The sequence below is a fragment of the Aythya marila genome (assembly GCF_965140915.1).
Source record: "Aythya marila genome assembly, chromosome: Z".
In the NCBI taxonomy this organism is placed as follows: Eukaryota; Metazoa; Chordata; class Aves; order Anseriformes; family Anatidae; genus Aythya; species Aythya marila.
In genome coordinates this window covers 8,942,388-8,968,898 of record NC_139080.1, presented here as the reverse complement: position 1 = coordinate 8,968,898, position 26,511 = coordinate 8,942,388, and the positions used below count along the sequence as shown (strand labels likewise).

Genomic DNA, 26,511 nt, shown 5'->3' with positions numbered 1-26,511 from the left:
GAGCTGCATCCTCAGAAAAGAGACACAAACATTGTCTCTGTACTGTACTGCATACCACTTCTGTCTCTGGTCAGGCCATCAGGGGAGCGTAAAACCACTGCCTGGCAGGGGTTGTGCCAGCTCTCTGTCATGGCAAAGGTACAAAGCAGCAGCCAGAGCAGCAAAACAGAAGAAAAAGCAGCTACTTTGGTGCTTAAAACCTGATCCAGGAGGGACCTTGGAGGACAGATTTGTATGCCTGCTCTTGTTGAGAGTTCTCACAATTAGACATAGCTTGCTAATCTCAAGTTTGGCTGGGTCAGCAAAATCGAGGTGCTCTTGGTAAAAATAATGTCTTGCACAACTTTCCCAAGTTCGGAGCTGGATGACTTAGCTGTCTGACCCCTACTTATGTGAAGAGCCTTTTCTGAAGCTGGGTGAAACAATCCCAATTCATACAGCCCGTTCTGAGTAATCAGTGCCAGCCAGCGCTCAGCACGTACCAGCTTTAAACCATATTCCTTGTGTTCAGAGCAGCGGGCTGGCCACGGACAGACCCTTTTCATTTCTGCTCCCCCTATTTAGTAAAAATCACTTTTCTTTTGCCTTTTTTTCTGGTTCAGGGAGACACAGCCACAGCCATGCTAATGCCACCCGCGTGGTCACACACACGCGCTCCAAATCTCCCAAGAGAGCACAGCCCCCATCGGCACCAGCGTAGCCACAGCACACAGCATTCATCTGCCTCTCTTTCTATACAGCCTGTAGGCAAAGCCCCTATTGAAGTGCACCCTGAGATCTCTCCAAGGAGTGGCACAGTCCCAGCTGCCAAACGTTCTCTGTCAGAGGTGAAATTTCGGGATGGTTTCAGCGTTAAGTAGATGCACACCAACGTCCCGGGGCTGAATGATGCTGAGCTGGGCCCAGGGCTCTGGCTCCAAGTGGAAGTTGAAGTCAGCATTTTATTCGTTCTCCCTTCGTTTGTTCATGACTCTGTTGATCATTCAGCGGGATGTGAACAGACAGATTAATTTTATTTACTGTGTAATTTAAATTCTCGTCTTGCTTGAGAAGGTGGAATTCATCAGGGAGTCGCCGCAGTCCTCAGCCTCTGAAATGGTCTCGGCTGACAGTCGGGGGACAAAGGAGCAAATACATCCCAAAATCTCATTTCATAGATCTTGAAGGTGGAAAAATACAACTCTGTCACACTGGATTACTTTCTCTTTGTCTTCCCACTGCATCAGATCCCATGGACCCACACTGCACAGTCCCCAGGAAGCACCGTCTCCTCCCACCTAAGCAGGTTCACAAGTAGCTGAGGTGGTGAGGTTCAGCTGGCAGCTCTCAGCAAAGACAGGAGCAGGTAGTACCTGCCTGCTTCCAACACACAGTGCTAAGGAAGCAAATCAGCCTCATCTGCCACCAACCAGCATTTGTGCTGATCAGCTTGCCTCAAATGAGGGGGACACCCACTGCACTGTGGCAGTGAGACACAACAGCATCCTAAGCCACTCTGAACCCAAGCTGTCTGACCATAGCCAGAGTCAGCATCTTGAGACAGCTGGAAGCATGGATTTGGGGATTCAGACTCTCCAAATGGATCTTCAGCATAGCACGAGCTGATGCTCACCAAATTCCTGGGTTGTCTGCCTTGCCCAATACTGCAAAAGGAGCAGTTCTGCAGGAGACCAAAATGTATGCTATTTTTTACCGTTTCTGGTTAGGACAGAGTGTAGACAAAACCAATGCCACACATAGCAACATGTACCAAAGAAGCTGCTCAAAATTCCATTTAAAAGCAAAACAAAACAAACAGATTTTTTTTTTGAAAATGTAATTAAAACGGGTTATGATTTTGTTAAATGCTAAATCCAGAAGAATGGTTGTAATGATTTATTCAGCTCTGATGTTTTAGGTAGACACAATCATGTATGTTCATTCTGCTTCCCATGCTCCATTATTATCTTCCCTTGTCACAAAGGAACCAGACACATCCAGCCAGTTCAACAGGCAACAACTCTGCATTGCACCTCCTGCTATTCAGAGATGTATAGGGGTATTGAGAGGATTCTGGACCCCTCCCCACGTACACACACACACACACGTGTGTGTGTGTCACTCCACACTTTCCTCTTCCAACACAATGTGCAGGGTTAGTTTAGGTGGAAGTGGTGCAGACACAATCCCCAGCACATCAGGCTGAAGGCACAGCTCTCTGTGCTGTATGAACTCTCCACTGAAACAGAAGTTTGCTGCATTCAAGCATGGAGCCAGGTAGATTACCCAACGCAGCAGCCCTAGTAATGATCAGACATGGTCTTCAGACTCCTAATTGAGCATACTTTTTAATGTTAAAGGCACACACTGGCTGCTTCATATCCTCCCAGACTCTGTTCTGTCATGCACAGGAAGCACCTGTCTGGAAAATGAGTGAAAAGCCAGCAGGAACTCAGATTTGGGTGAAGCTGTCTCACCCCCATCTCTGCCAGCCCTGCTGGGATTGCTTGCCTGTTGGCTCTGCATCACATCTGTACTTACAGTATGCTCACTCACCCATAACCAACCACTTCATGGGAAGGGGATGGCAAACCACATGGGTGTGAATATTTCACTAGGTACAATGATAAAAATTATAACAGCCAAGTGAAATGAAAGCTGAACAGCTCATTTCAAATACTTGTAAATGCCACGTTAAGAGCATTGTTGGAGCTCTGCTTTTATAATGCCCTTTTACTGCCAACAGTTAGCAATTTCTCTGAAATAGCTGGAGAACAGCCTTGTTTCATTCTGGTTTCCCAATCTCCAAGTCTCTGTCATTCACCTTGTATCTCTGCCGTATTAGCTTTTTACTGATCATCAAACAGCCAACTCAGCAGGCACGAAATACCTGGTGTCTGGGAATCACAGTCTTCCGTTCCTTCATTTGTTCTTCTGTGTCCCATTTTCTCTGTATTTGGCACCAGTGCCTGTTAACAACCCTTCCTCATTCTCCTGGTGCCTGAGAGTTGCCCAGAATTAGGTGGTTTTGTAGGGTCGGCATCGATTTTCCATCAGGCTGTGTTGCCTTCCTGGAAGGAAGTTTGCACGTACTGGAATACCACGGGCAGCACAGGCAGTCCCAGACATGGAGAGCCTCTGCATAGCCAGTGCCAGAAGTTTCCAAGGGCCGAAGACAAACTAAGCCTATCCTCTGTGGTGGGACCATGCCCCTCGTGTCTCAAGCTGTGCCCTTGAGGCTTTTAGGGAGACAAGCAGGAACACAGGTGTCATTTAAGTCCAATGGGGATTGCTTGACTACCATACCAGAGAGCCTGGGATACTCAGAAGGAAAGAGCATCTTTGTTTTTCATGCAGTCCTAACCTTGAGAATTGCCCACAGGCTTGGTTCCCAGCTTTCACACAAGGATTAACACAGTCGGGTCACTGAAGGGTGATGGTGTTGGGATTCATGCTCATTTGGGTCTAATGTCAGCCAGTATGGGTCAGCCTGTAAAGAAAAAAGCTGTTTACTTTTCAAGACTAGGCTGTTGTTCCTTCTCTTACCCTCTCTTTACAGTGCTGCTACATGCATTTGATTGCAACTTCTATGAGAACTTATTTGTGAATTTACAGTTTTTTTGTAAACATGTTGGACCTTGAAAGTAACATCATCAGAACTGCCTAAGCCAATCACATTTCTCAAAGGAGCTTAGATATTTAACATGTGGAGCTCTGGCCTTAAAATAAACATCTGGGAGCTAAAACTAAACAAGATGAAAATCTTGGAAAGAGCTCACTACCTATAAACGGGGTTCACCAACTTCACCTAGCTAGGCCAGGAGGAAACACCAAGTAGAAAATGGGCACTGAAAGCCCACCATTCTCATGGACCCGGTTGTTGTTGTGCAAGGCTGTCCAGAATTACTTCAGGGTAGTGGGTGGAAGTAGCAGCAGATCATCCGTAATACTTGTAAGACTTGGTTAGCTCGTTTCCTTGCCTCCAAGCCTGAAGTGACTCATACATATCTCCCCCACCTTCCAGGGGCTTGTCCTGTCACTCCAGGGCTGGACAGACCTCCTGTTCTCCCTCCTATCTTCTGCTTTTTGGCCACCAGGGACTCAGGATTTATAGCATCCAAGAGGGAGCTGACCTGTTGATTCATGATTAAGAAGTTTGTCTGGGGACACAGGCATGAATGTCAGAATGACACTGTATTCCTGCAGTGGTATTGCTCTGGGAATATTCACTCCAAGCCACTAAGTTAGTGAAAGAAGGGGTTAAATAAGACATGTCTGTATCATTCAGCCTCACACATTGAATTATCACTCAGTAAGAGCAGAGAAATAGTCATGGGGAGACCTCCTGAAGGAAGAAGACACTTAGCTAAAGCCCATATTCATCAACTGAATGAGTAATCTGAATAGGAAAACAGCATTAGTGCTTGTAGTGAGTAATCAATAGGAATCAGAGAGCTCCAGTACATTTAAAAGGCTCGGGCAAGCCTCAACTGTCTTGACAGAAAATGAAATCTGTAACCTTGTTTCTGAGTTATGTGCTTTTTGTGAATTATACAGCACCTTGAAGTATTGACAACTTGTTTTAGCACTGCATATTTGTGGCCAGCCACTAGAGCTCCTTGTGTAGGTGGGTGGGAGCTGTTTTGTATTTAGGGTTGTAAACCTTTGCCTTCATAAAACTCCACTTTATCCCTCCATGTTTGAATAGCACCATTCACGTGGCCTGCAAAATACCAGCCTTTTTTTTTTTTTTTTTTTTTCTGGAGACAAAGATAACCACTGCATTTGCAAGTTCCAGTCATGAGAAATTACTGTGATTTAAGGTTTTGACTTCGATACTCTATCAGTCTCTTTGTTGCCCATGCCAAAGAGAGTTATAGGTCTGGTCCTTCCCCTGCCAACTTCAATGAGCTTTTATTTACCTCTGCTGTCAGCAGGAGCAGCGCTGGGCATGGTTTGTATGAGTATGTACCATTCTCTGCAGGTTCCTCAGCCAAATGCATTACCACAGTATTTAGGCATCTCTGCTGTTTGTTTGTCTGTCAAAAAAGGGGGCCTTGGACACAGCTCCTTGCTCTTACCCCTGTGGTAAGGAGAGAGTTGGCCCACGTCGCACTTCCACAGCCGGGTAGGCACGCAGCTTTCCCACAACAAGCAACAGGTGCTTTACTCTCCAAGGGAGAGTAAAAAAAAAAAACCTGCAAGAGAAGAATATATCAGCACATTTCACACACCCCAGGAGAAGGAGAAGCAAAACGAATTCACTATTCAGGTTCCCCAGCCAGAAGTCTGGTAAACCTCTATTATTCAGGCATGACACAAAAGTAGTTTCCAACATTTTCTCACACTCTGGAGAATGTTTTTAACCAGGCCTTTCCTGCCTTGCTGATCTCACACTCTGCTTTTCCCTACCAGACTTGCCTGGCATCACAGGGTGAGTTTGGGGCAGTTAGCTCAGCTTTTGTGGCCAATTGCTAACTCAACCCAACTGGTTTCCCAAAAGAAATAAGGAAGGACTTTGAATCGAAAATTGACTAACAGTTTATATGACGGCCCATCATAGATGGGCTCCTATCCCTCCTATCCTGGAGGCTGGGGTGATTTAATACAGCAAAAATGCTGCATTCCTGCAGAAGGCTTAGCTTTTGGACCTGAACTCTGGTTATGATCCTGTGGTGGGAAGTTATTAAGAAGAGAAATAGCCTCTCCTAAATGAGAAACTAATTTTAATCCCCTATTGCAATGAATAAGCAAAGAAAGCCCCACGTAGCGTCAGAGGTTTAAGGTACATTTCAGCAGCAAATAGACCATGCTTTGAAAATTAAGCAAACAATATCCTGTTTAAAAATGCAGCTGCACAATGTGAAGGTTTTTTATTTTTCTTAAAGAAATAAAGCTTGCAAGATTCCATATGAGATAAAAGAGAAAGACACACTGGGGACATCACCGGCTGTCAGGAGGAGAAGAAGGGGAGGCAGCAACATTTTCTGCTGTGGGGTGTGCTAGTCCATTGCGTTGCCAGCCAGGGAAGTGATAATAACTCAGGCATGGTGTCAGGCTGGGCCAGACTAACGCTAAATGATGGTGCTGCATTGTCGGAGGCTCTTTCCTGTCCCAGCTGGGCCCCTCGGTGGCAGCCTGAATAGGAGGAAATGTAAAAGGATAAATTCCCTTGCCCGTAGCTGCACAGAGGCAGGAGCTCTGCCTTTCCTCAGCCCCAGCGGGACAGTCCCGGCCTGCATCCAGAAGCTCCATGGCCATCGTGGTGTGGCCTGGTCAGCAGGTTGCTGGTCAGCAGGGCATATGAGATTTAACCCCTAAGGACCTGGGAGGCAACAGGACACAGCTCCTCCGGTCCCTGCTGTGTCTGCCTGGGAGATGGAGTGGTCACATCCCGTGCTGTTAATTCCGCCTTGCCTTTTGCTGCTGTCAGGTCTGGGTTTCTGTAGCTGTATGGTGACCTGCCAGGCTGGTGCCCTAATTCTGCTTTTCCCCTTTGTATCCCATATGCAGAGAAGCAGAGGGAGCTGGCTCGGAAGGGCTCCCTGAAGAACGGCAACATGGGCAGCCCAGTTAATCAGCAGCCCAAGAAGAACAACGTGATGGCACGGACAAGGTAAAGGACTGGAAAACTCATCTGTGCTCTAAGCTGCAATCCCTAATGGCCTTAAGATGGGCAAGGACAATGTTCATTGCCATTCCCCTACTGCCAAATATACAGCAAGAGCAGTGATGGCCCTTCCCAAACTCAGTGCTGTGTTGCATCCTGTCCCCTGGGGGGACGTGGGGACAGCTGGGCCCAGGACCAGTGACAATACAGCCTGCAGGAGGCAGAGGGAGCTTGGCCCGGAGAGTGGCTTTTACCTGGGCAGGCAGTGATAGGACAAGGGGGAATAGTTTTAAATTAAATGGGGAGAATTTAGATGAGATGTTTACCATAAAGATGGTGAAGCCCTGGCCCAGGCTGCCCAGAGGAGCTGTGGCTGCCCCATCCCTGGAGATGCTCAAGGCCAGGCTGGATGGGACTTTGGGCAGCCTGGGCTGGTGGGGCGTGTCCCTGGGTGAGCTTTGAGGTCCCTTCTGACCCAAACCATTCTGTGATTCTATGAAAATCAGGGGTTTGATATGTTTTTCTTGAATGCTCTGGGCATCCTCATGTAACGTTGTAATCCTACCAGCAGGAGAGTGAACAGTGCTGCTTCATGTAACAGCAAACCGTCTTAGAGCTTAGTTCTGACTTAGCTGCTTTTATCCCAGTAGTTCCCCTGCTTCTTTTTGAAAATGCCCTCTTCCCCATACTGATTAACTTAATGAAGACTTGTGTATAATTCATCTCTGCGTGCTTTGCTGTACACCTCCTCTGCACTGAACAGCGTGGTCATACTTTGCTGGGGCTGCTTTGGCTCATGTCTGTATGACAGTATCAGACAGTGCTACAAAACTCTGTAAACAAAGAATTTCTTACCTGAATACTTTTTTTCAGAGTATTTCTGTTTTGTTTTTTTCCATACGGGCATCAGTACAATTGTGTATTGTTTACCTACATGCTGGGGCAGGAACCCAATGAGTCAACAGGATTGCACTCTTTGATGCTGTGAGAAAGGTGGCAATTTTTATTGGAGGATCTTATTTAAAATGACAGCAGAATCTGCATTAAAGCTGGGGTTTTGTTGATGAATAAGAAACTTGCAATGGATTACCATATATTAAGTAGAACAGGAGCTGTAGGTGAGAGTCTCTCTGTGCAATGCATCCAACAGATGAGCTTCCTTGTTTCAAATTAGTTCCCAGAACCCACAACAGCAGTCATAAATCATGCTAGGACTTTGTCAAGTTTTATTTGTAAGCACCTGCAATGTTCGTGAAATATGCTACCCTGCTCACTGCTCCAAATCTGATTGTTGAGACCACATAAAGGTGCCAGGCCTTTACTGGCAGTGAGAAATTCTGCAAATGCTCTCAACTGGGTTTTCCGTGCCCACTGCTCCTCTTTGTTTCCCAAATGCAAGCTGGGAAGACTTGGATTCTTTTGGCCTTAGCCTGCACAATAGCTTCCCAAGAGGAATGGCAGCAGATTTGCTGCTTTAGAGATGTAGAAACACTGAAATTAGTGGGGGAAGATAGTAAGGGAAGAGGACGAGATAAGTGCAGATGCCTACCTGTAAAATTAGTGACTTTTGACTGGAGGGGCTGCTGCTTCAGAGCTGCCAGTGGAAGGAAGAGTGTTTTGGTTTGGGAAGGGCAGAGCACTGAGGACCATGGACAAAAGCTTTAGAGCAGCCAGCTCAGTTTTATTCCACTCATGGACATCTGAGAAGTGTTCAAAGATGTGGAGACCCCTGCACAGCCAAGCTAAGCCTGCTGGCAGTAGGCTTGCATATCTTAGTAACTTTTCACACAGCTTTTAGAAGCTTCCTTTGGGATCTGAAAAACACAGGTTTGCAGCAACTGCTTTAGTAGCAGATGTAGCCAAGCTCCGTTGCTCCCATACAGCTGGGAGATGCCTGGCACAGGCTCTTGCTGGCCCATGATTCCTCATCCCCCAGCTCCCTTGGCTTTCTGGGAACCAAGCAGCACTCTGGGCACAGCCCTCACGATACCTCTGGCCTGGCATAGACAGAGCAACCCCAGGAAGGCAGAAATGCCACAACCTTGTTCACAAGGCTGCAGTACAATGAGAAACTCCAGTGGGATACACAGTAAAACATCCAGGTTCTAGTTGCTCTTTACATCTGAACTGTTGGCTTCTTCCAGGCTCCGTAGGAGAAGAAGCTGAAGCCATTTCCCCTTTTTTTTGCTCTTGTCCTCATCAAATACGTTTTCCTTCATTCAGGCAAAGTGTATTGCTTCTCCTTATCCCTGCCCCACTTTCTCCTCCTTCCCCAAGGCCATTGTTCTTCAGTATTACTTGTATGAGTTTCTGAAATACGACCTCTGGTACCAGGTTGCCTTCATCATTCAATCTTCTCTTGAGGCAGGGGCACAACCAGCCTTAGAGGTGAAAAAATCTGGATCCGTAACATGCTCAGCCTCCCTAAGAGCAAATAAAATGTGAACAAGGTTGGTGTGATGCTGGCAGTCCCCACTGCAAGCACAGGCAGAGCCCACAACACCATCTGCAGTACTTCTACGCAGCCAGATATTGTAGTCCACTCTAAGAATAAACTAAACTCGGATGTTGTTGTAAAATATTCCACGTTAAGCAACCAAAACCACCCAGACAAAATGCTCATACCTGCAGATGAAAGCAGGTATAACTCAAACCCAGCTTTGTTCCAAGGACACTGGGAAGTAAGAAAAAAAAGGCAATCAGGATGCAAGAAAAAGGCTTAAATCAGGGACAAAAACATTATCACAGTTTTAGCCTGTGGCAGAAAAGTTGGAAGTTTCATTACTAAGAAAAAAGGCATTTCTCAACAAAAAGATGTAGTGATTTGTTTTAATCAAGTAAATAGCACCACAAAGGGCTGTTCTCCTTGATCCCCTGATGGTGCTTTGTTCATTCACAATGTAGTAACAATTGTCAGTGACTGCGTGTGGAGCTGTGACGTGAAAAATGGAGAGCAGGCATGGGAGTGAGTGCCTCTGGTATCTGTGCAGGCAAGCTGCTGCTGCCAGATCACAGCTTCTGTTTTAGTTCCAGACACCTTTGCTTCTTGACTTCCTTCCTACATGCTTTGTAGGGAGCAGAAGGAACCTCTGGAGGATATGGGAAGGGGTTTTGCATTTTCTGCAGTTCCCTGATGCAGCAGGCTGGAAATTCTGCATCATCAATTAATTTCTTTAGCCTTGCATTTCAATGAATGTAGTAAGAAAATGCAACTAGTCGTGAGCCTATACATCTGCTTCGTTACAACATTTCATGTATTTTGTTCTCCCTGAGCCTTGCCCATCTTCAATGCCTTTACATTACTAAAATCATAATGGCTTTCTGAAATTTTCTGAGCAGAAGCAGGAGAGCTTTGCAGCTGGTTGAAGGGCAGTTAGAGCATGGATGAGATGGATTATCATTTTTAGACTTTCCCAGACTCTTAGTGAAGCCCTGCTGCATCACTGTATTGTTAAAGACCAGTCAGTCATTTGGGAGAGAATCTGATTTAACCCACTGAATAAGGAGATTTCTGTGATTATCTTGCAGTTCCCACCTGCTGAGCATAGTACCTTGCTCCATTTGCTGAGTCTGGTTGATCTTATTTTAAATATGAACTCAAGTCTTTGTGCAATTTTGTGGATGAAATAACTGTTGTGAGCTGGATACCATTGAATGATATATTTTCCTTATGCTAGAGGCTCTGAAGTCTATATTCCATTCCACAGATTCCCTCAGGCAATTAAAGGTGCAAAGTCATCATCAGCCATTGTAACAGTTCTGATGAACTGAAAGTCTTTATAGAATAATGGGATTTTAAAAGTGCTAATCAGACGGGGCTCTTACACTGCACCCATTTCTCATATTACTAAAATCAGGGGTGAGACTTCACAACTGCTGTGTTATGGGGGCTGGGTAGAGACTCAGGCAGAAAGACCAAATCCCTGATTTCCAATCCTAGAATACCTTCCCCTAGCTAGAACACCTTCTCCTGCTTACTTATTGCAAGTGCCACGTACTAATTGCTAGGAAAAAAAAAATCAACGCAGAAGTCTGACAAGGCAAGCACTGTGAATTGAACAGTTTCATCAGAATGAAGCCCAGAGTGTCCCAATCATTTTGCCTTCCAGGGAGGAGTGTGTTCCCAAGGCATGTCCAGTGTCTGTCCCTGTAAATCTGCTCTGAGCTACCCAGAGACACAGCCTGCCTCCTCTGAATTGCACCTATTTAAATGTCTTCACCAGTAAGGGAGGACTTGCAAAGAAATGAAACGGGGAAAGCCTAACTTATGACTTTGATATGACTGCGTATGGTACTGAGCTTTACTTTGTGGTTAACGGAGAACATTTAATTATTTCAGGCTCGTCGTTCCCAATAAGGGCTATTCGTCATTAGATCAGAGTCCAGATGAAAAGCCACTGGTAGCCCTGGATACGGACAGGTATGCAAAGTGATAATAAGATGATATTTGTTATGGTGCGAGCAAGTTTTCATGACAGAGCACAGCACTGGAGCTAACTCCTGCTGAAACCATTCTTGCAGACCACTTGCAGCCTTCCTTGCTGTGCCCTTTGGCATACACCATAATTGGTCTGTGTGTGTAAACAAGCAGGAAGAGACGAGAGTAAAGAGCACTTTCATGGAAATGTCTGAGGTTCACAGATGAAAGTTGCTCTCCAGGCTCCCTTGATGCAAATTGTCTGTGCCTAAAGGACAACTTCACAGCAGAAGAAAGATAGGACTAAGCAGGGAAATCAGGTCTCTTTAACTGTTTTCTTCTTTGCTGTCTTGTCCTTCCCTGCAGTGATGATGACTTTGACATGTCCAGATATTCCTCCTCGGGATACTCATCAGCTGAGGTGAGTTACACTCTCTCTTGCCATCCTTGCCATGAATGCTGATAGTAGAGCATCCAGAAATGGTTTAGAGTGGCCTTTTGCAGCCAAAAACAGCTACACAAGGAATTTACCAGTGGTATAAACTCTCTGAGTCTGGAAGGGGCCATGGCAGAAGCTGTGTCATGTTTCCTTCTTCCCCAGTGATCTAGTTGGCTCTGTCCCCACACCGCCACACCACAGGCAGAAATTTGCCCGTCAGCTTCACTAAAGCTTTTCCCAGTTCTGCTGAGTCCTGCAGTGCTGGCCCATGTGGTGCAAAAGCATCAACTTGTCTGTCGTGGCAGCTCAGCAACCATCCACTTGCCAAGGACACAAATAAAGGAGCTGAGGGTGTGCTGTCATTTCCAGTTCTTGTGGGGGTCAGGGTCACCTGGAGGGTGTTTACTTGGAGCAAGCAGAAATTCCAAAGAGGACTTACAGATATGAACTCTTGCCCTCTCAGAGAGAAATGGCAGGAAGTTCACGTTTGTTAATCCTTGCATTGTTTCTGAATTTATTCCCAAGCTCTCCAGTGAATTAGCTGCCCAGCCTCTGGGTGCTGCTTCTGTAGGATCTGATTTACAAGCAGGGTGCTGAGCAGACATTCTGCACTCAAGCTGCTGGAAACTGTCCCCCCTTGCATCCCTTTCTGGGGCAAAATCTCTCTGAAGTGTGGAGAAACAGCCCAGAGCAGGGACCAGGTCAAATGATCTGGGCAAACTGTGGGCCCTGATTCAAAGGGTTTTTCACCCAGAGCTGGCTGGATAGCGCTTGAATCTGAGATTACAAAGAGCCATGTGGCTTTACCACCACCTGTCAACTGCTGTAGTGCTCCAGACTGAGCAGAGGGACTACACAGCTCCCAGTTGTTTTATTATCATTATTTCCCATTTTAAATATAGGAAATATTACATATCTTTCCCATATTGTATGTGGGAGATATATTCCAGAATAAGTGACCTCCTTCCTCTTCAGACCTGTCAGAAGCAAGAAGCCTCAAGTATTTGACTGTTTGTCTCTTTGTCTGTAGCAGATCAACCAAGACTTGAACATCCAGCTGCTAAAGGATGGGTACCGGTTAGATGAGATCCCAGATGACGAGGACCTCGACCTAATCCCCCCTAAATCGGTCAACCCTACCTGCATGTGTTGCCAAGCCACCTCCTCCACCGCCTGTCACATCCAGTAGTGAGGCCGGCAGGCTGTGATCAGTGCTTTCCACTATAACTGTAAAACTTAACAGCCATTGCTTCCTCCTATGGTAGGACGTGCACCTCTTTGTGTTCATGGAGCCAGGAGAAACCAAAAAATTCATTTTATGATTGGTTGATAAGTTATTTTAAACTATGGTTAAACAAAAGAGTTAAACTCAAAGTGCCAGGCAGTGCCTGGTAGAACTGACTGGTCCGGGGAGCGGATGCAGAAGGGTCCAGAGATACTTCTGGGTTTGTGTGGGCACCAGAGATGTTTTGTAAGGTGTCAGTTCCAGAATGGGAAGGATCGTATGGGGCTGCAGTTAATCCTACCCTCTAAAAACAACCCATTTGCAAGATCAGGGGTGAGTCTGAGGTGTCAGGGGGGTTTGCCTGGAGTCAGTACTTAATTAGTTCACTAAGCCTCATTTGCCTGCATAACCAAAATTACACTGTGACCAGGGCACAGGAATGGCAACAGAGCAGGGCATCCTTTCTTATGGCAAGTCAAGCCAGGAATAACATGACACAATTCATTCACTTTCAAAAAGGGCGAGTAGGGGGCATTTCTCTGTGAGTCAGTACCAGCTGGAGCTGTTGTGTCATACACCCATTGCAATCTACCCTTAGCACCACATTAAATTATCACCAAACACATCAGATTTGATTTGCAATCCATCCATACTCTCATTAGATTCAGTCCTTGCCTGAGAATACCATAATCATGAATTCAATTCAGTTGAATACACTGACTTCAGCTTCTACTCAATTCCTGCGAGAGCCATCTGCTTCCAAAAATCTTAAACTTTGCTCAGCTAAGAAAAAATGAGTCCTGCTAAGACAGGACTCGAGCTGTACAGTCTGAAGGTCAGTGCTGAAAAAGACAGTTGAAGAAAGCATATTTTTTAGAGCTCAGCTGTTGGTACTCTTGACAGTGCATCTCTTGGTGCCTATGGGAGAGATTTGTTAACGTGCTGGTGTCAGACTTTAGGGGAGTTTTCAGCAACAGAGAGATTATGAGTAGATTCAGCTGAAAAAAGCCATGAGAGGGAACTACTGCTTTATTTTTATTGCATCTCTGTCCCCTTGTGCACCAAACTTTGTCTGTTAGAGCTGTCCCACCACAGGAACAATTATGTTTATTTGATACTGGAATAGACAGGAAACCTGGCATTATGTTAGATTTCTGGACTGAATTGCCAGTTCACCAACAGATTGTTTTAAATGCAAAATCATTTCTGGAATTTGGAATATGTCCTTTCCCTGTTCAGTTTTACACTGCTAGCTTCAGAAGACATGGGACTCAGGTGATGGGTGGGCTGGCATCTTTCTCTGAGGTGAGATCTTTTGACACAGCCACATCAGTGTCTTTTCATGCTCAGCCAGAAAGAAAGGCTGCCTGCCTTACATCAGTGCTCTCTTTAGAGCCTGGTGGGAAGAAAAAGTGAAGGCAATTCTGTTTCCCATCAGAATTCTCCTGAGCCACGAGAAAGAGCCAGATCTCCACCCTGAAGTACAGATCCCCCGTATGAGATTAGCACATCATGAGCTGACTCTTCAAGAAGTTCTCTGGGTGATGAGGAGGACACTTACTTAACATCATGCGTTTTTACTCTGTGCAGTGCAAGGCATGATGTCATCCACAGCATGAGCAAAAGAGCAGGCATACAGGGCTCCTGGGCTTCATTATTCAGCAGCTAGCTGCAGGCAACCCTGAAAGCTGTGTTTGCCCCCTCCCCAAAGCAGGGACTGTTGCCCTGACTGCCAGGGAACAGAAAGAGGATGGAGCAGACTTGTTTACTGAGCATCTCTGCCTCCTTGTGCAGAAGTGCTGGTTAACTTGCCAACTCCTCTAGGGAGAGAGTGTTCCTCTATTGAATTCCTCTCACTTTCTCATCACATGGCAGTGCTGAGGGGGAATATTTCAAAAATGTTTTTAAAGAAGCACAAAGCTTCAGCTCCCCAATTCCTTGCTTCTTCTTTTGTGTGCCAGCCTTCCCCTCCAGTGCTAGCTCAGGTGTGAGATTAGCAAGTTGTCTGCAGTGGGGAGAAGAGCTCTACCAGCACTGTGTGGGAAGAAAAGGTAAAAGGGAGGAAAAGCTTGAGGAATCTTTCTTTCAGATGGGGAATGTAGTCAAAACCTAACAGAAACCCCATGGTCAAGCTAAATCCTACAGGACATGGCCAAGTCTCTTTAAAGGTTCACACTTCTAAAGCAGGACTTTGCAGTTCAGCATTGGTACCATGCAACATCCCCATTGCACTTATCCTCCTGGGTCAGTGTCTGTGCCTTCCAGGCAGGCTGCACGCGCTCAGCCTTTCCCGCAGGAGCTCGGGGCATTTTGGTGAGCCTGCTCAAGCAGCAAGGTGTCTGTTCCTGTTGGTTAACCTTGGCAGACTGCACGTCCCACAGATCTCCATCAAACCACCTTTGTCTTGGGACAAAGATGGAAGGAGACCTGCTGAGATTGTGTCTCCCAGGGCTGTAGCTTCCCCTCTGAAGGACAGACTTTCCCTATAACCACTGCTAAGTCCTTTCATTGCCCGTGTTGCTGTTTTTTGCCTGCTGTGTGCTCCGAGGCATTCCCCAACCCCACAACCCTGCAACCGCCCTCCACCCTTTGCATTGTGTGATGTGCATCTGCTTCCACCATAACCCCTTAAGGTCCCTGGGAGGGAACTACTCATTTGCACATGTGAGGGAGGGAAATGAATTTAAATGTGAACTAGGCCAGTGCTTCCTCCAAATACAGACAGAAGCACAAGCCAAGTGTTTTTTCCCTGCTCACAGAAGGAGCTGGTTGCACAAATAGCTGGTTTGGCACAACAGTACAAGACCATAAAATGGCAATTTTTTGGCTTCTCCTCTCTATGCTTTGTGTTCATATATTTTATTAGGGGAATAAAGTAGAAAGGGTGGGGAAAAGTAGTTACCTGTGTAGGGTCATTATCAGGAAGGCTGAATGGATTAAGGCAATGCACGTGTGGCTATCATAGAAAACTGACCACTAACCCTTCTGAACTGCAGCCCCTTAATCAGGTTATGACCATGGGGCATGTTTGTTGGCTCATTACAGATTATGATGGACAGCCCAGCAGTGTGTGTTAACAGCAGATTGGCTTGGCTCTCCCTGTCTGGTCTTGTGTTCAGACCTTTGTTTTGGCCAGAAGGTTTTCCTTGTGCCCTCACTGGAGGTTGTGGGAGCTTCCCAGGAAGGAGGTGGTTGTTGGTACATGGTTGTTCTGGCGCTGCTCTCGTTATACCAGCAGCATATCTGCTGCCGTGGCGTGGAGAAGGCAAAAGCAAACAGCACTGGCCCTGACTCTTTGTTGCAGCATTAGAAAGCCCTAAAATGTGCAGAGCTGCTGGGTACTCTTCAAACTGCAGGTTGCTTGCAAGAAAGCAAATCGTTCCTTCTTCCAGTCTTTGCACCAAACCATACGGTCTTCTCAGGCTTCATTTTCAGTCCAAAATGTACAGAATACCAGGGGGAGGAGCGCCGTGGGGTATGAAAAGCTGCATTAAAGTCCATCTAAATTACCACGCAAATAGGATAGCTTCCTTATAGTGATGTTGGCACCTCTAACAAAGGAATTTGCATTTGGTGCCTCCTAAAGCCAGATTGGCTTTTTTAGCTAGGGTTTTAAGTAATTTTAGTCACCAAATTATCTGAGTTTGGGCAAATCATTTCCTTTTATCAGATGTTAGTTTAGCCCTTTCATGTGAGCTGGCTTTGGACTGCAAGGTCTCAGCACTCAATTCTTGTCTCTCCAATCAGTGTGCAAACCCCCCCATTTCCAGATGTCTGTGTGAGGGGAAGTATCCCCACAGTGTCGAGGAAGGGCCCTAGATAGCATGGTCTAGTCTGCTTTTCCCGTAGTTGTATAAATAACCTTTGGCTGAAGGAAGGCTGATGTCCAGGTGACCATCCCAGAGGCTCATTTGATGTCCCATCAGGCATATCTTGAAGCTGACCTTTGAAAGAGCCACTGGATCATATCTGATGTTGCTGCACATCTACCCCCAATGCATATATTTGGCTGTCAGGTCTATTCTGCTCTTCTGGCCATCCTGCTTGCAGATACCTGGCGATTGCAAGAGCAGGCAGCCAAGCCTGCTGCACAGACTTCATAAGGGTCTTGAGGATGCTGTGCTCACCCACGGACAGGACAGACTCAACTGCTTCTGGTTTGGCTCTCCGTCTCCTTTCCCAAAAGGAGACAGCTGCTCTGCTCAGCTGTGTGCTGGCTGACACATTGATCTGAGATCCCGAGCAGAAACCTTCCCTCTCCATACAGAGTCTGTCCTCAGGCTGGCCTGCAAGCTGTACAACGGCGTGCAGGAAGCTTGAAAAGTGCAGCACCCTGTGTGTGACTCAACAGAAACATGAAGATGCTTTTGAAGGAAGAAAGACCCAGCTGGGCACCAGATGGAACAAGAGAAGAAAAACAAGCAATAACTGGAAAGGTTGCCAAGTGCTGCCTTGGCCTAGGGCAGATCCCAGTTGTCCAAGCTAATCTATCTCAGTGCAGTGCTGATACCAAGCAAAGCTTGTTTTCAGATGCATACACCAGAAACACCATGTCCCTGAGCTAGCACTGCAGCCAAATACTACTGCAGAGAGTCTGCTGGACCATCAGCGCACAGAAATGAGATCTGGGGTCCCTCGCTGCTTTTGGCACGTGTTTGCTCCAACCCCAGTGAGGTCACATCTCCTCTTGACATCCATTCCTTTCTGCAGTGCAGGGGAGAAACCTGCCTTCCCCAGCCACCACCATCCCTCATGAATGTTGCCAAGTGTGTGGCAGGCACCGTTAATAGGACAGCTCTGCAAGCAAGGATCAAAATGCAAGCTATAAAAGTTTTACACGTATTTTCAAAGTTCTGCAGAGAACAGCAACACAACTCTCCCTCTCTTTACCAGCGTCTGACGTTGCTTGCATGTGCCAGAAGGCTGCAGGGTAAGCTTAGTATAGAGATTAAATGGCTTTGGGGGCAGATGTTTGGCCAGGGGAGGTTTCCCAGCTATTTGGCTGCAGGCTCGTGCACAGCTGGCTACTTGATATGCACCCTGACACAGGGAGTATGTAAGAATTGGTGGTCCAACAGCACCATCCCCTGCTAGCAGACTTAAGGAATTTAGGAGTGCAAGTGGGTTTCCAACTCAGACAGTGAATTTTAATTGGGTGGAAGAGATCACTGAAGGGCTTATCTGGGATATTCCCAGGGAAGTTTCATGCTTTTATATTCAGCATGTATGTAATGATCTGAGGCACTTGTGTCTGCGCTCTTCCTTTATTTTTCCATTCTTCCTTGAAGTACTCGCACGGTATGGCCACTCTTACCTAGGACAGAACAGGCTTTGTCACCTGGCTGCTCAGCAAGCACAGGCTGCATGTGCCACCCTGAACATACCCTGGCTTTGGCCCCTGGCACCCTTCAGAGCTGACTCTTCACAACTCACTTCTCTTTCTAGTTCTCATGTCTCAAAAACACCTGCAGAGATGGGCAGAGTGCCACAGGGGAAGCTGGACCAGGCTGAGCCAGAGGGGCAGGCACGGGAAGGTCTTCATTTTAAGGTGTTTTTCACCTCAAGGAGGACAAGGCATCCTTGTCACTTCTTGTTGAGGCCTTGTGCGAGGGGCTGCTCCAGACCCTGAACCGCACCTCACCAGATGAACCTGCCTGTTACAGAGCCACACAGACCCTGAAGCAGGAGGGCCAGAGGCTTAGAGGAAGAGATTGGGACCTGGGATTACAGACAGAGGGTTAATGACAGACTAACCATGTGTTAGTCTGTCGTTAAAAAAACTGCTTCGCAAAAATTCACTTCCCAAAGATTACAGCTACATCCCCTCCTTCAGCCCCCTTGACACCAGTGGCAGTCCCAGGATCACAGCAGCCTGGCTGAGCGCTCCTCCAACAGCTTGCTTGGAAGGCAAGGGCCAGGGGCTAATGGAGGTGACATGGATCAGAGCATTGTGGCCCACACAGGCATTCAGGAAGCCACGGCACGGAGCAGGACATTGCTGACTTCCCCTGGCGCCTGTGGTGAGCAGCTCTTCCCATTGCTCCCCAGGCCCAGTTGCCAGCAGAAACTGGTGGTGGGGCTGAGGCTTTCTCCTCTGTAAAAAGCCGCTTCAGCAAACGATGGGTTTGCTCCGGGAAGGAGCTCGCCTGGCTGATCGTGCCGGGTCTGTGAGGCAGCCATTTCCATAGTAACCAGTGGCGACAGAGGCGGGGGGATTACATCAGGGAGTGAAGGTACAAAAGAAGCCTCATTGAAATGTGGCTGTCTCAGGCGTGGCACTGGAAACCAGCACAGTAGGCACCAGGAAAAGAAAAGGCCACGGAAAGGCCATGCTGAGCTAAGTCCCGTTACACGCCATGATGTTTGCCCTCCCGGAGCAGCATTTCTCCCCAAGCTGCCCATTCAGCTGCCCCAGGTCAGGTCTCCAGAAAGCACTGCTCCTCACAGACTGCCTTCTCTTTTCTGCACCAGCCCCAAAAAAGCTGGCACTCCATTTGTTACTCATCTTCCTCAAGGCTGCATGATCTGGGAAAGGCAAAATTTATCGGGAGATGTAATACAGACCCACAGGGAGCTGGAAAATTTGGACAAGCTCTCCTCTTCACAGCAGCCCTTCTGGTTTTTGTTACTTCTGCCTCCTTCCCCAGCTCAGATTTCTTTGCATGGGGATAGCAGGTGCGTTCATCTTGTCAGTGACAAACCCAAGGCAAACATCAGACCAGCAGGAGACCCAAGAGGCGTGATGGTGGGTGAGCCAGCGAGCCAGATGGGATTTCTCTTCGCCCACCTGAGTGGCCAGGGGAAGGCCGTGGGGCTGAGGGTCACCCAGGCGAGTTTAAAACCTTGGTGTGAGCCACCAAGCCCAGCTGGGTGCTGTCACCCTTCCAGCATCAGCACCATGGGCACACTGGGACCCAAGACCCCAGTCCAAGACCTGCCTGAGCCCAAGACCCTCGGGCAGGCAGAGGTGGAAGTCTGTCAGTGGTCCCCTTCTCAGCTGTGAAACACGCTGGTAGTGCTGTAGTTCTGCAGAGAGAACAACTCTTGCAGAGGATGAAGTCTTTGCAGGGGAGAAATTTCAGGAAGGTATTCCCCCCAAACCCTCCTTCTTGCACATTTTTAACCATTTCAACCCCTTCCACAGGGGTCATTGAAGCTTAATAAAGAAGGAAACGAAGCACCATTAAATAGCTTTCTAAAGGGTTCTGGAAGCAGGCACAGCTTGCATGCTGAGCTGGTCTGTGTCTACCGTGTGACTTCCAGACCTCATGGCACATCCTGTAGCTGAGTCCCCTGGTGTGCTGTGTGGGGACTAGGGTGGGAGAACCAACACTGACCATGACATCAAACATCACATCCCAAACTACAGAAGGGTCGGATAAGGGAAGGGGGGAAAGCAGCAGCAGTGATAGAAGTATAACTAGTTGTCGCAGGTAAACTTGGGTATCCGTGTCCAGTGGTTAGTTCTAGAATTGCAAGCCTTGTTATATTGCACACGTCCTCCTTTCACTCCTCTTTTCTCAAAGCAGCCATCATCTTTTTTTTTTTTTCTTCCCCCCTTGAACTTGTGATGAGCAACAGAGGCAGTTGCACCAGAATGACTCTCAGCCCAGTTCTGCATCCCCCCCTCCCACCCAAACCCAAAGCAGTCCGGACAGCTGTTGGCCATCACAATTCTTAATTTTTAGTATCTCCACTTGGATTTCTTTCCTCTTGTACCATGGCTTCCTCCACAAGCGCCCCAGCAGGGCAGCACAGGAGGCTCTGACCATGTCCCAGGAAGCTTCTTTGCCCCTGGCAGCACCTTGCAGACTTGCACCTTACTGGGAACGTACTGGGACGATGCTGGTGAGATCTGGCACTGCCGATCTTGCGTACGTGGCAGCTGATGGGAATCCACCGGGAGAAGTTGCCAGGAAGTGGCTACTGTCCCTTTTCTTTTCAATTTTGATGGAGAGGGGGATATTTTTGGCATTAAGATTTTTGTCCACCTTCCAGTGGCCAAGTTCTGGGCTGCATTAATAATTGGGGTTGGTTGGCTGTCCAGGCAGGTATGGAGCTTCACACCAGCTTTTGATAGCAAATGTCACAGCTGCATCCACAGCCTGGCTACAGGCTGGGTTTCTCCTGTGCTGGCAACGAGCAGGCTGCGCTTCCAGCAGGCTCCAGATAACCTGGCAGGTGGGGGGACAGCCCTCTTAGAGTCCGGATCAAGTCCGAACTTCCATTTCATGTCCTCAGCTTGAAAGAAACTAAACCCAAGCAAATGCTACCAAGGTCTCCTTCCACCGCACGGTGCCTGGCGCCCAGGGGAGGGGGTGTTGGGGGGCATTTGTGGGTCACTGCAGATGGGATCCTTCTGGGATATAGTTAATGGAGATGCCTTTCAGGAGAGACCTCCCGACCTTTGCGTTAATCTCAGAACAGGGGATGAATTTCTGGCTGTCCTTGCATATAGTGAAACATAGCTGAAACAGCCAAATGCAAAGTAGAGTTAAATGTAGGGTTTGACCTGAATAACCTTTTAATTAGGAAGATAAATTTGTTGTAGCTTGACCTTAGTCCATGTTAGGAACCTGCTAATCATTTGACATGCAGAGTGTATTAATGCTGCACTTAACTTGGCCATTGGTTTTATTATCTGGTTTTGGGAGTTTTTTACTCCTGAAGCATCAATCTGCATCTTGTATGGATTCTTTTTCTTTCTTCCTGTTCAGAACATGTAGCACACTGTTGTACTTCTGTTCCCGTCCGCGTAGAGTATTGCCTTAAACAGATCAGTTGTGTTGTGGTTTGTTTTGGGTTTTCTTCTTTTTCTACCATCAGTTTTATGCATTAATTTATTTAAAAGTATGTTTTTTTGGAAAAAAAACATGAAGCGTATAATATTTTTTTTTTAACATTTCCATTGCAGTATTTATCATTGTTACTGTTTGTGTGTAGTGTAACAATTAATGATATTAAAAAGCATACATATGAAAACCAGCCTGCCAGCCTTTGTCACCGGGGCGAGCCGGACAGCGGGGTGGGAGGACACGAAATGCACCATCTCTGCAGCCCCAGCCCTCGCCGAGGCTGAAACCACGGGAGGAAAGTGGACGGGGAGCAGGTTTTGTACTGATGTGCCCTTGTTTGGCCTCCAGCTCAAGGAAAACAGCTCTCCTGGGAGCGGGGTGACCCCTGGGAGCCCTCTCCGAGGATGAGGGGATTTAGGAAGCCAGCCCTGGCCTTCCCCATGAGGAAGCATCTGAGAAGACTGCTCCTCTCCCCGTGACGCCCTGGCTGATGGGCTGTGTCTGCAGAGGCAGTCCCACTGCCTTCCAGCCCCCGGTTCCCTCCCGCCCCCATCGCTTTGCCTGTGCTTTCCTTCCACCCGTCAGCCGATGATTTAGGGCTGCCAGTGAGTAATGGAGAGGAGCTGGGCACTGAGCCCAGGACCCCTGAGGGAGGTGCAGCAGTGCCACCAATGCCTCAATACCGTCAACTGCTGCTTTCCTGCCAGTTCCTAATGCAAACCCATGGGCAAGAGGCTCACAACTCGAATTTATCCCATTAAAGAGCAAGCCACTGCCCCTTTTTGCCCCACCAGGTCCACCCCACATGGACAAGCAGATTTTACCCAGCTCCCAGGAGGGATGAAAATCGGTGGCATCTTGGGGAGCCTCAGGACGGAGGTTCCCCAGGGCAGGGGGGTCCTGCTTGGCATCCTTTGAGCAACAAGCACACATGGTTCATGTAAATCCCTCCCCTGGTATAACCTGGCTGGTGGTGCTGGGTGAGGATCACTCCCTCCACCAGCCCTGCAGAGCACACCGCAGCACTTGGGATAGCAAACGAGCCACTCACAGTCACCCAAATCCAGCTTTTTAATGAAAAAGGGGAGAGAGCTCACCTGAGCAGGCAGTAATTCCCCTGGATATCCCAAAATGACCGACCAGTGCCACAGCCCATGTGTGGAGCTCCCTGCCATGCTGCACGGTGGTGGCTGCAGCAGTGTGGTGCTGCTCCGGGATTTCCAATGAAATACGGGAGAGAGGGGCTGGAAAGGCAACAATTACTGCGATGCCTGGGAGTCCCGAACCTTTCACAGTATCTTGACCAGGACCTGCTGAAATTGTTCCCTACACTTGTTAATTTAATTGCCTGCGAGAGGGGAAGAAACCTGGGGCCAGGGGGATGCCCATGTCAGGAGGGACGGAGGGAAGATGGGAGGGGAGCAGGGATGGGTCGCTGTGCCCTAATCCAGCACATGCTGTCCCAGGGAGTGCAGCCATGGCACAGAAATCCCCAATGGCCCAAATCCCCCCTGCTGCCACACTGTGATGTCACTGACGGCATCAGCACCACCAGAAGCTGGTGGCACCGGGGCCCCATTCCATTTCCACGTAAGGGCCACGTGGGCTGGGAGACCCCAGCCCCACACAGTGTTGCTGAGCCCCCCCCAAAACCCACCAGGACTCAGCACCCCTGTGGCCACAGCACCATGTTCCTCTTTGCCCAAAAATACAAGACCCCCGTCAGCACCTACACCGACTCCTACCGCCCGCCGTGCACCTTGAAGAAGTCGATCCACGAGAAGGCCCCGCTGCAGCTATGGAAAGAAAACAAGTTTGTGACCCAGGTAAACACCTCGGGGTTTCTCCCCCAGCACGGGGGAGGTGGATGGGGGCACCTCGCTTTCTGTAACAGAGGGGGGTTCGTGTTCCCTGGTCAGCAAAGTGTCTGACACCTCCCGGCCCGTGCTCACTGGCTTTTTGTCCCCTGGGCTTGGTGTGTTCAGCTGGGAGCCCTGTGTGCCAGCAGGACCCCGTGAAGTCCTGAGCACGGCAAAACCTCTCCCAGCCCCGCTCCAGGACAGATCCCCGAGCCGTGGCCTTGCCACAGCAGGGTCCGTGTGTGCCATGGCCTTGCAGCTCTCACCACGCAGCCCGACAAGCAGGCAGGCTCTGCTGTGAAGGACACCACATCTCTTTCAGCCTCACTAGCACGTGCATTGTAATTAGAGAGCCAGCAGAGGGCACAGAGATGGATGTCACTGCTGTGCGGGGACAGAACAGGCTCAGAAATGCTGGGAGACCCCAGCCCTCTTGGTCTCTGCCAGCTGTAGGGGACCTGGTTTGCCTCATAACTCCTTTCCCTACTGCTGCTGGCCCCATACGTGGTGTCCCTGGTGCACCCACCCCAATCTCTGCCTTACTGAGAGCCCCGATGCCCAGGAAGGCAGGTGCTGCCGTGTCACCTGGGCATCTCTCCCCGCTCTTTGCTGCCTCTAGGGATTAACGGTGCCCCAGGACCAAAATCCAGCGAGCCAAGGTCAGCCCGACAAGCTGATTAAGGCAGTGATGCAGGAGTACTTGTACAGGAACGCCATCGACCCCACCGCCTACTGGCCTGAGAAGTACTGGCTGACCAGGCCTGAAGGTACCACAAGGTCCCATCCCGTGTCACACAGGGCATGTCCCCAGAAGCCACAGGTGGGGAGCTGAGGATGCTGGTGTGGCTCAGTCCATCCCTCCTTATGCATGCTGTGTTCCCCTGGACAAAGGGACACCCACTTGGCATCTGCACTCGTGGCTTTGCTGCTGCCACACATCCCCATCCCCATCCCCATCCCCATCCCCATCCCCGTGCTGAGGTCCCTGGGCTCACTCCACTGGCAGTCTCCCAAAACCTGTGGTGGTTGGTGATGCCTGGACACATCCCTCTGGGCATCCCGTGGCCCAAAGCTGCATGCAAAGCAGCAGCTCCTCTGAAATACCCCCGAGCCCATGTCTGTGGGACATGGGAGGCTGTTGGGACACTCCAGCCATATCCCCATGGATATCCCCAAAGGTGGCTGCGCGCCCCATGGGCCACCCCTGCCTGTCACCTTCACATTGCAGAGAAGTACAACCCGGTTTTTGTCAACGAGGACAAATACATCACCTGGAGAGCAGGCCCCTACAACAGCGCAGCCTGGAACAAGTACAGCACCTACCTCCCCCTCCCACCCAAGGTAGGGCCTGGCTCCTCTTCCCCCAAAAAACTGGAGCCCTGAGGGTGCCACTAGCACCTCGGGCTCTGCACCAAAAGGGTGGCAATGCTGCAAGGGCTGTGATCACTCCCTGCAGGAGAAGAGGATGGAGACCTACCTGCGCAGCATACCCGTGCCATACCCTCCAAAACCCGCCTGCCTCAACCAATACGGTAACTGCCCTCACTCACAGCTCCGGCTCTTGCCGTGCCCGTGCCATCCAGGTGCTGAGCTGCCTGGTGATCTCCTCCTCGCCCCTTATCCTCGCCGCCCTTCTGCTTGCAGAGCGGGAGGTGGTTGCTGACATGCTGCACAGGCTGTCGCGGCTCTCGCCGCCGTCCCTGCAGCCCGTGTACACCACGTCGGGGAGGAGACCCTTCCAGGGCTACTACAGCCCCTGCTCTGGGCGCCACTACTGCCTGCGAGGGATGGACTACTACGTCAATGGGGACGCTGCCATCAGGAGCCATCTCAACACGCTAGCAGAGAGGACTGTAAGGTTGGGTTGAGATGGGATGGGTAGGGTGGGACGAGTTGGGTTGGGATGGGATGGGGTGGGATGGACATGCCTTCCTTCATCTGCAGGGCCACTCAACACCCTGCCTTCGATGTCTCTTGCAGGAGCATCCCGTGCTGCAATTACAGCCCCACGGCGACTCTCTGTGCACCTTCACATTGCCCCCAGCCATCGTACCCATATATGAGCCCTAGGTATGGATGGGTTGGGTGAGGAACTGCTCCAGGCACGGGCAGGCTGCCCCAGGGTAAAGCTTGCTAACATCAGCCACTAGTTCTCTTTTCATTAGGCTTTGATGCAGAATTGCTCAGAGGATTTTTCTGGGGGCTATGGTGCAGCCTGCCTTCATGTGGGTTAGCATTTCCCAGATTTTGGGGCCACAGCAGTGTTGCCTATGCTGCTCTTGTGTTTTCTGTCATTGTCACTTGCTCTCCTTGGAACACAGTCCTGGTCCCACTGCCCAATATGCAGTAATCAGCCCAGTCCTCCACCCACTGCAGGTCCAGCAGCACCTTTTAATCCCCGCATGTTCCCTTTTGGTATCTCTCCACTGCAGAGGCAGCTCTTACCCTGGAACAGCCCTTGGGAAGCAGCAAGGGGAGAGGGGAGGCTGTTTATCCAGCTTAGTCATCCCTGTGCTATTACATCAACGCCCCACAGTCCAAAATTAGGAGTCAGGCTCGTAGAAGACGTGTGATTGGCATTAAATTCCTGAGAGCAGAAACTGAAAGCAAATGGGAAGAACAAAAAAAGCAAATGGGAAGAACAAACGGGGCAATGAGCTCCCCACAGATGTCCCTGTGCCCAAGCCCTGGCGAGATGTTTCTCAAGGTCTTCTCTGCTGAGAAAGAGGCAGATTTTCCTGTACTTGCATGGCTCTGGAAATGAAGGCTTGAGGGAGGTGACAGTGCAAGGAGCAGGAGGTGGCAGCATGAGACCTGCTGGGAGCAGCTCGCTCAGGTGGCAGCACCAGGGAGCTTTCTGCCCAGCCTTGGCTTTGGCCTCAGCACCCAAAGACACCTCCACAGGGGACTGGGGTGGCTGCACGCACACCATTCGCCCCTAAGTGATGCCAGCAGCCAGCACTGGGGCTTCTGCTCTTCTTCCTCACTGGAGTTTCATCCTCCCTGTGCCGTGTATCTCCCCCAGGTGGGACACGAGCCACTTCAAGAGGATGGGAGGAGTCCAGCGAGGCAGCTACACCATCCACCCCGAGTTTTGCTCAGAGGCTTACTCTGCCCAGGAGTGCTGAAGACCAAAGGTGGGCTTTCAATAAAACCACTTTGGGCAAACTGCTCCTGTCAGCTCCTT

General features: G+C 49.1%; 2 protein-coding genes across 9 annotated transcripts in view; both read left to right on the top strand.

The window, feature by feature from the left end:
- The window catches only part of FAM219A (family with sequence similarity 219 member A), a 267,457-nt gene extending 245,802 nt beyond the window's left edge, over positions 1-21,655 (top strand). For 5 of the 8 annotated variants that reach the window (XM_082783205.1, XM_082783202.1, XM_082783204.1 and 2 more), the window contains 4 exons: positions 6,493-6,595; positions 10,929-11,009; positions 11,373-11,427; positions 12,476-21,655. In XM_082783205.1, the coding sequence (XP_082639331.1) occupies positions 6,493-6,595; positions 10,929-11,009; positions 11,373-11,427; positions 12,476-12,634 (398 nt within the window). In that variant the 3' untranslated portion in view covers positions 12,635-21,655. The remainder of the gene's footprint in view (positions 1-6,492; positions 6,596-10,928; positions 11,010-11,372; positions 11,428-12,475) is intronic. The other 3 variants (XM_082783206.1, XM_082783203.1, XM_082783200.1) reach the window with 1 other exon arrangement.
- A 1,498-nt stretch (positions 21,656-23,153) lies between these two features.
- SPMIP6 (sperm microtubule inner protein 6) lies at positions 23,154-26,452 on the top strand (the record flags this gene model as incomplete). The annotated part of the gene is made up of 7 exons (XM_082782807.1): positions 23,154-23,291; positions 23,944-24,091; positions 24,553-24,665; positions 24,781-24,856; positions 24,969-25,182; positions 25,305-25,394; positions 26,350-26,452. The coding sequence occupies 7 exons, from the start codon at positions 23,154-23,156 to the stop codon at positions 26,450-26,452; spliced, it is 882 nt and encodes a 293-aa protein (XP_082638933.1).
- Between the last annotated feature and the right edge of the window lie 59 nt (positions 26,453-26,511).